The 12,500-nt window shown below is 30.2% G+C and overlaps 1 protein-coding gene across 2 annotated transcripts in view; it reads left to right on the forward strand.

Moving 5' to 3' along the window:
• Window positions 1-12,500, forward strand: part of phf14 (PHD finger protein 14) — a 172,956-nt gene that overhangs the window by 159,406 nt on the left and 1,050 nt on the right. For both annotated transcript variants that reach the window (XM_061982345.2, XM_061982346.2), the window contains exon 17: window positions 939-1,053. In XM_061982345.2, the coding sequence (XP_061838329.2) occupies window positions 939-1,053 (115 nt within the window). The remainder of the gene's footprint in view (window positions 1-938; window positions 1,054-12,500) is intronic.

The following is a 12,500-nucleotide window of genomic DNA, read 5'->3' on the forward strand; positions in this document are numbered from 1 at the left end:
CTGCATATGAACATAGTTTATAGTTGTTCTATAGTATCTATACAGTATTTATTAGGTATTTCTAAAGGATTTACGTAGTATTTCAATACTATTTATGTAATATTTTGGTACCATTTCTGTAGTATGAATGTTGTAATTGTATAGTATTTCTATAGTAGTATTTATGAAACCATTCTAAAGGATGTATACAGTACAAGATATGTATGTAGTATTTCTATAGTAGTATTTATGTAGTCATTCTATAGTATGTATACAGTATAATATATGTATGTAGTATTTCTATAGTAGTATTTATGTAGTCATTCTATAGTATGTATACAGTATAATATATGTATGTAGTATTTATGTAGTCATTCTATAGTATGTATACAGTATAATATATTTATGTAGTATTTCTATAGTAGTATTTATGTAGTCATTCTATAGTATGTACAGTATAATATATTTATGTAGTATTTCCATAGCAGTATTTATGTAGTCATTCTATAGTATGTATACAGTATAATATATTTATGTAGTATTTCTATAGTAGTATTTATGTAGTCATTCTATAGTATGTACAGTATAATATATTTATGTAGTATTTCCATAGCAGTATTTATGTAGTCATTCTATAGTATGTATACAGTATAATATATTTATGTAGTATTTCTATAGTAGTATTAATGTAGTCATTCTATAGTATGTATACAGTATAATATATTTATGTAGTATTTCTATAGTAGTATTTATGTAGTCATTCTATAGTATGTATACAGTATATGTAGTATTTCTATAGTAGTATTTATGTAGTCATTCTATAGTATGTACAGTATAATATATTTATGTAGTCTTTATGATTTTTGCCAAGCACATCATGACAGGCCAATGTGGGCGTGGACCAATAGGTGATCAGTATTGTTGATGATTGACAGCTGTCACCTGATGTGTGTGCTCAGGTGTGACGAGTGCCATCTCTGCTACCACTTTGGTTGTCTGGATCCTCCACTCAAGAAATCTCCCAAACAGACAGGATATGCTTGGATCTGCCAGGAATGTGACGCCTCCTCCAAGGTGTGTGTTGCACACACACACACTTTTATACTCTAATATTTACTCACTTTTATACTCTAATATTTACTCACTTTTATACTCTAATATTTACTCACTTTTATACTCTAATATTTACTCACTTTTATACTCTAATATTTACTCACTTTTATACTCTAATATTTACTCACTTTTATACTGTAGTATTTACTCACTTTTATACTCTAATATTTACTCACTTTTATACTCTAATATTTACTCACTTTTATACTCTAATATTTACTCACTTTTATACTCTAATATTTACTCACTTTTATACTCTAATATTTACTCACTTTTATACTCTAATATTTACTCACTTTTATACTGTAGTATTTACTCACTTTTATACTCTAATATTTACTCACTTTTATACTCTAATATTTACTCACTTTTATACTCTAATATTTACTCACTTTTATACTGTAGTATTTACTCACTTTTATACTCTAATATTTACTCACTTTTATACTCTAATATTTACTCACTTTTATACTCTAATATTTACTCACTTTTATACTGTAGTATTTACTCACTTTTATACTCTAATATTTACTCACTTTTATACTCTAATATTTACTCACTTTTATACTGTACTATTTACTCACTTTTATACTGTACTATTTACTCACTTTGATACTCTAATATTTACTCACTTTTATACTCTAATATTTACTCACTTTTATACTCTAATATTTACTCACTTTTATACTCTAATATTTACTCACTTTTATACTCTAATATTTACTCACTTTTATACTCTAATATTTACTCACTTTTATACTCTAATATTTACTCACTTTTATACCGTACTATTTACTCACTTTTATACTGTACTATTTACTCACTTTGATACTCTAATATTTACTCACTTTTATACTCTACTATTTACTCACCTTTATACTGTAATATTTACTCACCTTTATACTGTACTATTTACTCACTTTTATACTGTAATATTTACTCACTTTTATACTCTAATATTTACTCACTTTTATACTCTAATATTTACTCACTTTTATACTGTAATATTTACTCACTTTTATACTCTAATATTTACTCACTTTTATACTCTAATATTTACTCACTTTTATACTCTAATATTTACTCACTTTTATACTCTAATATTTACTCACTTTTATACTCTAATATTTACTCACCTTTATACTGTAATATTTACTCACCTTTATACTGTACTATTTACTCACTTTTATACTGTAATATTTACTCACTTTTATACTGTAATATTTACTCACCTTTATACTCTAATATTTACTCACCTTTATACTGTAGTATTTACTCACTTTTATACTGTACTATTTACTCACCTTTATACTGTACTATTTACTCACTTTTATACTGTACTATTTACTCACCTTTATACTGTAACATTTACTCACTTTTATACTCTAATATTTACTCACTTTTATACTGTACTATTTACTCACTTTTATACTCTAATATTTACTCACTTTTATACTGTACTATTTACTCACTTTTATACTCTAATATTTACTCACTTTTTTACTGTACTATTTACTCACTTTTATACTGTAATATTTACTCACCTTTATACTGTAATATTTACTCACCTTTATACTGTAGTATTTACTCACCTTTATACTGTAACATTTACTCACTTTTATACTCTAATATTTACTCACTTTTATACTGTACTATTTACTCACTTTTATACTGTAATATTTACTCACTTTTATTCTGTAGTATTTACTCACCTTTATACCGTAATATTTACTCACTTTTATACTGTAATATTTACTCACTTTTATACTGTAATATTTACTCACCTTTATACTGTACTATTTATTCACTTTTATACTGTAATATTTACTCACCTTTATACTGTAGTATTTACTCACCTTTATACTGTAGTATTTACTCACTTTTATACTGTAATATTTACTCACTTTTATACTGTAATATTTACTCACTTTTATACTGTAGTATTTACTCACCTTTATACTGTCGTTTTTACTCACTTTTATACTGTAATATTTACCGGTACTCACTTTCATACTGTAGTATTTACTCACCTTTATACTGTAATATTTACTCACATTTCTACTGTAATATTTACTCACTTTTATACTGTACTATTTACTCACCTTTATACTGTAGTATTTACTCACTTTTATACTGTAATATTTACTCACCTTTATACTGTAGTATTTACTCACTTTTATACTGTAGTATTTACTCACCTTTTTACTGTAATATTTACTCACTTTTATACTGAAATATTTACTCACCTTTCTACTGTATTATTTACTCAACATTATACTGTGTATATATATATATACATACATATATATATATATGTGTATATATATATATATATATGTGTATATATATATATATGTATATATATAGCTATATATATATATATATATATATATATATATATATATATATATATATATATAGCTATATATATATATATATAGCTATATATATATATATATATATATATATATATATATATATATATATATATATATAGCTATATATATATATATATAGCTATATATATATATATATATATATATATATATATATATATATATATATATATATATATATATATAGCTATATATGGCGACTTGTCCAGGGTGTACACCCCTTCCTCTCGAATGCAGCTGAGATAGGCTCCAGCACCCCCGACGACCCCAAAAAAGGGACAAGCGGTAGAAAATGGATGGATGTATATATATATATATATATATATATATATATATATATATATATATATATATATATATATATACATCATTCATATATATATATATATATATATATATATATATATATATATATATATATATATATATATATATATATATATATATATATGTGTGGGGGAAAAAATCACAAGACTATTTCATCTCTACAGGCCTGTTTCATGAGGGGGGGTACACTCAATCGTCAGGAGATTATATATTATATATATATATATATACAGTATATTTATTCATGTATCTACACACTGTGTCTGCTTGTAAGTACTCTGTGTGTGTGCGCTGCCGAACATGCTCCTCTGCTCGTAAAACCAGCAAAGTCACCACGTGCCGTCATGCCCGTCAAAATAGTCAAATAAAATTGGGGACCCATCCATCCATCCATCCATTTTCTACCGCTTGGTGGCGGGGGTCCTGGAGCCTGTCCCAGCTGCATTCAGGCGGAAGGCGGTGTACACCCTGGACAAGACGCCACCCCATCACAGGGCCAACACAGATAGACAGAAGCGGTACTTTTCAAACAGAGTAAAGTACCATTTTGTATTCATTAGTACTATACTAGTACATGTATATATATATATATATATATATATTGGTCATTGTTAAAAGCGGCCCTCAGTGAAAAGGAGTCTGGGCCGGAAGGAGCGTTGGTATTTCCTGCAAAAGGTCAAAGTCAATTGATAACAAATATGTTTTTGATGATAATCTTGAGGTGTTGTGGCGCCAACACGGAGGACTTTGTTAGCGAGCAGCCGGCCAGTAAACGCTTTAATGAGAAATGCTTGAGTTCATTACAGAAAGAGTCTGCACGGCTCAGATAAACCAAGTCCACATCCTTCTCCGTCGCCCCTGGGCCGCCGCTCAATTCATTCCAGTAATAAAGTGACAATCTGGCCCAGTGTGTGCGGGTGGCCTTTCATTTGTGGCCGTTCCAGTGCCAAGGGGCCGCTTGTTTAAGGCTTTATTTACAGCGGGCCCAGTCACCCCCACACCACACCACACCACACCACACCACGGGATAAGAGGCCCAACAGCGCTTCGCCATGTTTCAAGTGTCCAAGTGTGGGATGTTCCTTATCTTGCAAGTGTGGGATGTGCCTTATGTTGCAGGCCCACTAAACACTGCAAGTCCAACTTTACTTACTACCAGAGGTGGGTAGAGTAGCCAGAAATTGTACTCAAGTAAGAGTACTGTTACTTTAGAGATTTATTACTCAAGTAAAAGTAAGGAGTAGTCACCCAAATATTTACTTGAGTAAAAGTAAAAAGTATGTTGTGAAAAAACTACTCAAGTACTGAGTAACTGTGTGTGGGAAAAAAATCACAAGACTATTTCATCTCTACAGGCCTGTTTCATGAGGGGTTCCCTCAATCGTCAGGAGATTTTAATGGGAGCATTCGCATACCATGGTTTATATAGGGCACAGAGTGGGTGGGTACAGGCTGGCCTAGGGGCGTGGTGATTGGCTCATGTGTTACCTAGGAGGTGTTTCCGTCTATGGCGGCATGCTGTTACAATTTCGCTGCGCTTGTTGAGGGATGACAGGTCTGGACGGTAAATAATAAACAGCTTCTCTTTCAAGCATAGGTTGCATCTTTTATTACCACTATTGTAAGGTGTGCTGGATGCAAGAATTTGCCATGTTATTGAATATTCAACATTATTGTCTTTGAGGTCCCAAATGTGTTTGCTGAGTTCTGTGGTATTTCGCAGGTTTTTGGTTCCTGAAAGAAGCCTTGTGATTGTTCCATCTGGTTTTGAATTCTCCCTCGGTTAATCCTACATATGTGTCGGATGTGTTAATGTCCTTGCGTGTTACCTTAGATTGGTAGACAACTGATGTTTGTAAGCACCCCCCGTTGAGAGGGCAATCAGGTTTCTTTCGACAATTACATCCTTTGTTGGTTTTGGAGTCGCTCTGTCTGAGGGCCGACGGCTCATTTGCAATTGTTTTGTTGTGGTTTGAGATGATTTGTCGTATATTGTTCATGCAGCTGTAGCTCAATTTAATGTTGTTCTTGTTGAATACTTTTCTTAGGGTGTTGTCTTTGGGAAAGTGTTTGTCAATCAGATTGAGGAATTTGTGTCCAATGTTCGTTGAGACGTTTTTGCTGTATGGGGGGTTGTACCAGATGATGTCGTTTCGTTTTCTGTTCTTTTTTGGCTGGTTTCCTGGCGTGGGTACATAGGTGAGGGTGAAATTGTATCCGCTTTCATCAAGGGCTTTTTGGTACGGGGGGGTTGCTTGGTCAAATTCAGCTTTGCTAGATGACAGCATCGATAGCCTTTTATTGATTCCGGTAGGTATTCTTTTCGTGGTGGTGGGTGGGTGGTTGCTGTCATGGTGCACGTATTGGAGTGTTGTGTTGGGTATATATATATATATATATATATATATATATATATATATATATACAGTATATAATTTATATTTATTTATTTTGCCGTTTTTGTTTACATGTTAAAGGTGTTTTAATGAATATACATGCATGTTTAACACATATAGATTCCTTTCTTTCATGAAGACAAGAATATAAGTTGGTGTATTACCTGATTCTGATGACTTGCATTGATTGTAATCAGACAGTAGTGATGATAACGTCCACGTTTTCAAATGGAGGAGAAAAAAAGTTCCTCCTTTCTGTCTAATACCACATGAAAGTGGTTGGTTTTTGGCATCTTATTTGTCCAGCTTCCATATTCGTTTTTATACACTTTACAAGAAACACATTGGCGGCAAACTCCGTAGCTTGCTAGCTTGTTTGCGCTGGCTTTCGGAGACTCTTGTTTTGAAAGCGCAGGCGCGATGGAGCGGCACTTTTATTGTGAAGACAGGAACTGTGCAGTCAGTCTTTAGGCTTTTGACGGGATGTACGGTTGAAATAAAAAAGGGTCTTTTTTCCTTCACACTTTTGATTGATTGATTGGAACTTTTATTAGTAGATTGCACAGTACAGTACATATTCCGTACAATTGACCACTAAATGGTAACACCCCAATAAGTTTTTCAACTTGTTTAAGTCAGGTCATGTGACCACCTGGCTCTGTTTGATTGGTCCAACGTCACCAGTGACTGCATCTGATTGGTGGAACGGAGTGAAACGTCACCAGTAAGGCAGGCACTTTGAAGGTCTGTCTGACAGACCAAAACAAACAAAGCGTGCATTAACAGATCGATAAAAATTAGTAGCGAGTAGCGAGCTGAATGTAGATAAAAGTAGCGGAGTAAAAGTAGCGGAGTAAAAGTAGCGTTCCTTCTCTATAAATATACTCAAGTAAAAGTAAAAGTATGTTGCATTAAAACTACTCTTAGAAGTACAATTTATCCCAAAAGTTACTCAAGTAGATGTAACGGAGTAAATGTAGCGCGTTACTACCCACCTCTGCTTACTACTAAACACAATCCTCTCATTTGTCATCTCAATGACATATTTTGGCTAAATAAAGGTTCAAATAAATAAATGAAAATATGTCTACTTTACCCATCCATCCATCTTCTTCCGCTTATCCCAAGTCGGGTCGCGGGGGAAGCAGCCTAAGCAGGGAAGACTTTCCTCTCCCCAGCTACAAACTACAAAAGTAGTGAAGTTGTCACGTTGTGTAAATGGTAAATAAAAAGAGAATACAACAAATCCTTTTCAACTTATATTCAATTGAATAGACTGCAAAGACAAGATATTTCATGTTGTTATTTTTTTTTGCAAATAATCAATTTAATGGCAGCAACACGTGTCAGAAAAGGCATTTTTACCAGTGTGTTACATGGCCTTTCCTTTTAACAACACTCAGTAAAGGTTTGGGAACTGAGGAGACACATTTTTGAAGTGGAATTCTTTCCCATTCTTGCTTGATGTACAGCTTAAGTTGTTCAACAGTCTCCCTTCTCATATTTTAGCCTTCACACATTTTCAATGTCTGGACTAAGGCTGAAACGACGCGTCGACGTAGTCGACGTCATCGGTTACGTAAATACGTCGACGCCGTTTTTGTGCGTCGGCGCGTCGCATATTTACGTCACACTACTTTACTGTCATGGCGGAGCGCAAAGCAGACGATGCGAGCGAGGGGAAAAAAGCACGCCAAAAGTCGTCAAAAGTGTGGGAGTATTTCAATAAACGGCCTAATAATGTTGTTGTATCGGAAATGGCCTATCATAGCAGCACAACGGCTATGAACGAACATTTGAAAAGAAAACCCCCGACAGCGTTCTTGCCATCACCATCAACAAGTCAATCGTCCGCGTGCGTATACGTTGTCATCATTACACAAAAACATGAATGTGTCATTTGTATCTGCGTTGTAAATTCATAAACTAAAGCACCGTTTCGCTCTGAGAGGCGCGTTTGGCGTGCCTGTTCAGTGTTTACAAAGACGCGCTCCTCTTTAACGCTGTGGAGAGGCGGCGGCGGCGAGCGAGCGGCGAGGCGGGGTGCGCCGGGAGCGACGCCGCAATCGTGCCCAGGTGCGCGATCCACGCAGTTGGAAGAGAAAAGACTTTGTGTAAAATTAAAAGATTGTAAACCTGGCAAAGCCGTCTGGCGTTCAGTCTGTCGGTCCTGAAAGAACCCCACGGCACAAGACGTGTCACAAACGCTAACGTTAATTAGTTGTGCAAATACCTTTTACAACATTAACAGTTACATATACTATGTACAAACCAACAATTAACTTTCACTTTAATCATACTATCATTGTTGTGTTATTAAGCAAAATAAGCAATACTTTTACTTTTGTTGAAATGTTTACACTGTACACTTTTTTGTATTGGATGTTTAGCTTTATTTTTGCACATTTTAGCAAATAAGCAATACTTTTACTTTTGTTGAAATGTTTACACTTGTTACAGAATATTTCCGTTTTGCACTTTTTTGTATTGGATGTTTATCTTTATTTTTGCACATTTTAAAGCAAAATAAGCAATACTTTTACTTTTGAAATGCTTATACTATTCCAGAATATTAAGATTTGCACTGGATGTTTACTTTTATATTTGCACATTAAAAAGCAAATAAGCTACTTTTAATTTTGTTAAATGTTAAAAGTTTTAAATGTTTACATTGTTACAGAATATTTTGTCATGTTGTTGTCAATGTTGACTGAGTGGCCATACTTTTTTTTTTTGTAAATAAAAGCCATGCCTTTTGAAAAAACTGGCCTACATTTATTTTTTCCTCTTCATTTTAAATTAAAAAAAAAATCGGTAAAAGGAAAAATAATCTATAGATTAATCGAAAAAATAATCTATAGATTAACCGATTAATCGAAAAAAATAATCTATAGATTAATCGATAGAAAAATAATCGTTAGCTGCAGCCCTAGTCTGGACTACAGGCAGGCCAGTCTAGTACCCGCACTCTTTTTGTCATGTCTGTGTAATCAGGTTTTATTTTTGGACTTTTTGTGCAGTTTTGTTTTGTCACCATAGTTACCCATTAGTTTCACCTGTCATGTCATGCACCTGTTTTGAGTCACGCACCTGCTGTTAATCATGTCCATAAGTATTTAAGTTCATTCATTTTCTGTTGTTCGTCCTGACGACCTCGCACCACATTTATGCTCTGTCCATTCCTCTAAGATCCTGCTTCATGTCCCTTGTCAAAGTAAGTTTTGGTTCCATGTTTATAGTCTTTTTGTTTTTCATAGTTTATTCTCCGCCACTGTGCGCGCTTTTTGTTTGATCCTTTTTTTTGTATTTATAGTCTTTAAATAAATCATGTACCTTCATTCCCATCTCGCCCGTGCCAACTTTCAAGCAAACTCCCAAGATCAAGTCGTGACACTTTTACTACGAAACCACACTGTTGTAACACGTGGCTTGGCGTCGTCTTGCTGAAATAAGCAGGGGCGTCCATGATAAGCAACATATGTTGCTCCAAAACCTTTATGTACCTTTCAGCATTAATGGTGCCTTCACAGATGTGTAAGTTACCCATGTCTTGGGCACTAATACACCCCCATACCATCACACATGCTGCCTTCTACACTTTCACCCTAGAACAGTCCACATGGTTCTTTTCCTCTTTGGTCCGAAAGACACGACATCCACAGTTTCCCAAAACAATTTGAAATGTGCACTCGTCAGACCATAGAACACTTTTCCACTTTACATCAGTTCATCTTAGATGAGCGTTTCTGGGTGTTGTTGATAAATGGCTTTGGCTTTGCATAGTAGAGTTTTAACATGCACTTACTATATATATACTTATATAATAATGTACTAATAAATGTAACTTATATAATAATGTACTAATAAATGTAACATATAATAAAGTACTAATAAATGTAACTTATATAATATTGTACTAATACATGTAACTTATATAATATTGTACTAATAAATGTAACTTATATAATAATGTACTAATAAATGTAACGTATATAATAATGTAGTAATACATGTAACTTATATAATATTCTACTAATAAATGCAACTTTTATAATAATGTGCTAATAAATGTAACTTATATAATATTGTACTAATAAATGTAATTTTTATAATAATGTAATGATACATGTAACTTATATAATATTGTACTACTAAATGTAACTTATATAATAATGTACTAATAAATGTAACTTATATAATAATGTACTAATAAATGTAACGTATATAATAATGTAGTAATACATGTAACTTATATAATATTGTACTAATAAATGCAACTTATATAACAATGTACTAATAAATGTAACTTATATAATGTACTAATAAATGTAACTTATATAATAATGTACTAATAAATGTAACTTATATAATAATGTACTAATAAATGTAACTTATATAATATTGTACTACTAAATGTAACTTATATAATATTGTACTAATAAATGTAACGTATATAATGTAGTAATACATGTAACTTATGTAATAATGTAGTAATACATGTAACTTATATAATATTGTACTAATAAATGTAACTTATATAATAATGTACTAATAAATGTAACGTATATAATAATGTACTACTAAATGTAACTTATATATTATTGTACTAATAAATGCAACTTATATAATAATGTACTAATAAATGTAACTTATATAATAATGTACTAATAAATGTAACTTATATAATATTGTACTAATAAATGTAACTTATATAATATTGTACTAATAAATGTAACGTATATAATAATGTAGTAATACATGTAACTTATGTAATAATGTAGTAATACATGTAACTTATATAATATTGTACTAATAAATGTAACTTATATAATAATGTACTAATAAATGAAACGTATATAATAATGTACTACTAAATGTAACTTATATAATATTGTACTAATAAATATAACTTATATAATAATGTACTAATAAATGTAACTTATATAATAATGTACTAATAAATGTAACTTATATAATATTGTACTAATAAATGTAACGTATATAATAATGTAGTAATACATGTTACTTATGTAATAATGTACTAATACATGTAACTTATATAATAATGTACTAATAAAAGTAACTTATTATAATAATGTACTAATAAATGTAACTTATATAATAATGTACTAATAAATGTAACTTATATAATAATGTACTAATAATTTTAACATATATAATAATGTACTAAAACATGTAACTTATATAATAATGTACTAATAAATTTAACTTATATAATAATGTATTAATAAATGTAACTTATATAATAATGTACTAATAAATTTAACTTATATAATAATGTACTAATAAATGTAACTTATATAATAATGTACTAATAAATTTAACTTATATAATAATGTTCTAATACATGTAACTTGTATAATAATGTACTAATAAATGTAACTTATATAATAATGTGCTAATACATGTAACTTATATAATAATGTACTAATAAATGTAACTTATATAATAATGTACTAATAAATGTAGCGTATATAATAATGTAGTAATACATGTAACTTATATAATGTTGTACTAATAAATGCAACTTATATAATAATGTGCTAATAAATGTAACTTATATAATAAAGTACTAATAAATGTAACTTATATAATAATGTACTAGTAAATGTAACTTATATAATAATGTACTAATAAATGTAACTTATATAATATTGTACTAATAAATGTAACTTATATAATAATGTACTAATAAATTTAACTTATATAATAATGTACTAATACATGTAACTTGTATAATAATGTACTAATAAATGTAACTTATATAATAATGTACTAATACATGTAACGTATGTAATATTGTACTAATAAATGTAACTTATATAATAATGTACTAATAAATTTAACTTATATAATAATGTACTAATACATGTAGCTTGTATAATAATGTACTAATGAATGTAACTTATATAATAATGTACTAATAAATGTAATTTATATAACAATGTACTAATACATGTAACTTATATAATAATGTACTAATAAATGTACCTTATATAATAATGTACTAATAAATGTAACTTATATAATAATGTACTAATACATGTAACGTATATAATATTGTACTAATAAATGTAACTTATATAATAATGTACTAATACATGTAACTTTCATAATAATGTTCTAAAAAAAGTAACTTATATAATAATATACTAATATATGTAACTTATATAAAAATATACTAATAAATGTAACTTATATAATAATGTACTAATAAACCTAACTTATATAACAATGTAGTAATACATGATTACTTTCAAGTAAAAGA

This window comes from Nerophis lumbriciformis, linkage group LG21, assembly GCF_033978685.3.
Source record: "Nerophis lumbriciformis linkage group LG21, RoL_Nlum_v2.1, whole genome shotgun sequence".
In the NCBI taxonomy this organism is placed as follows: Eukaryota; Metazoa; Chordata; class Actinopteri; order Syngnathiformes; family Syngnathidae; genus Nerophis; species Nerophis lumbriciformis.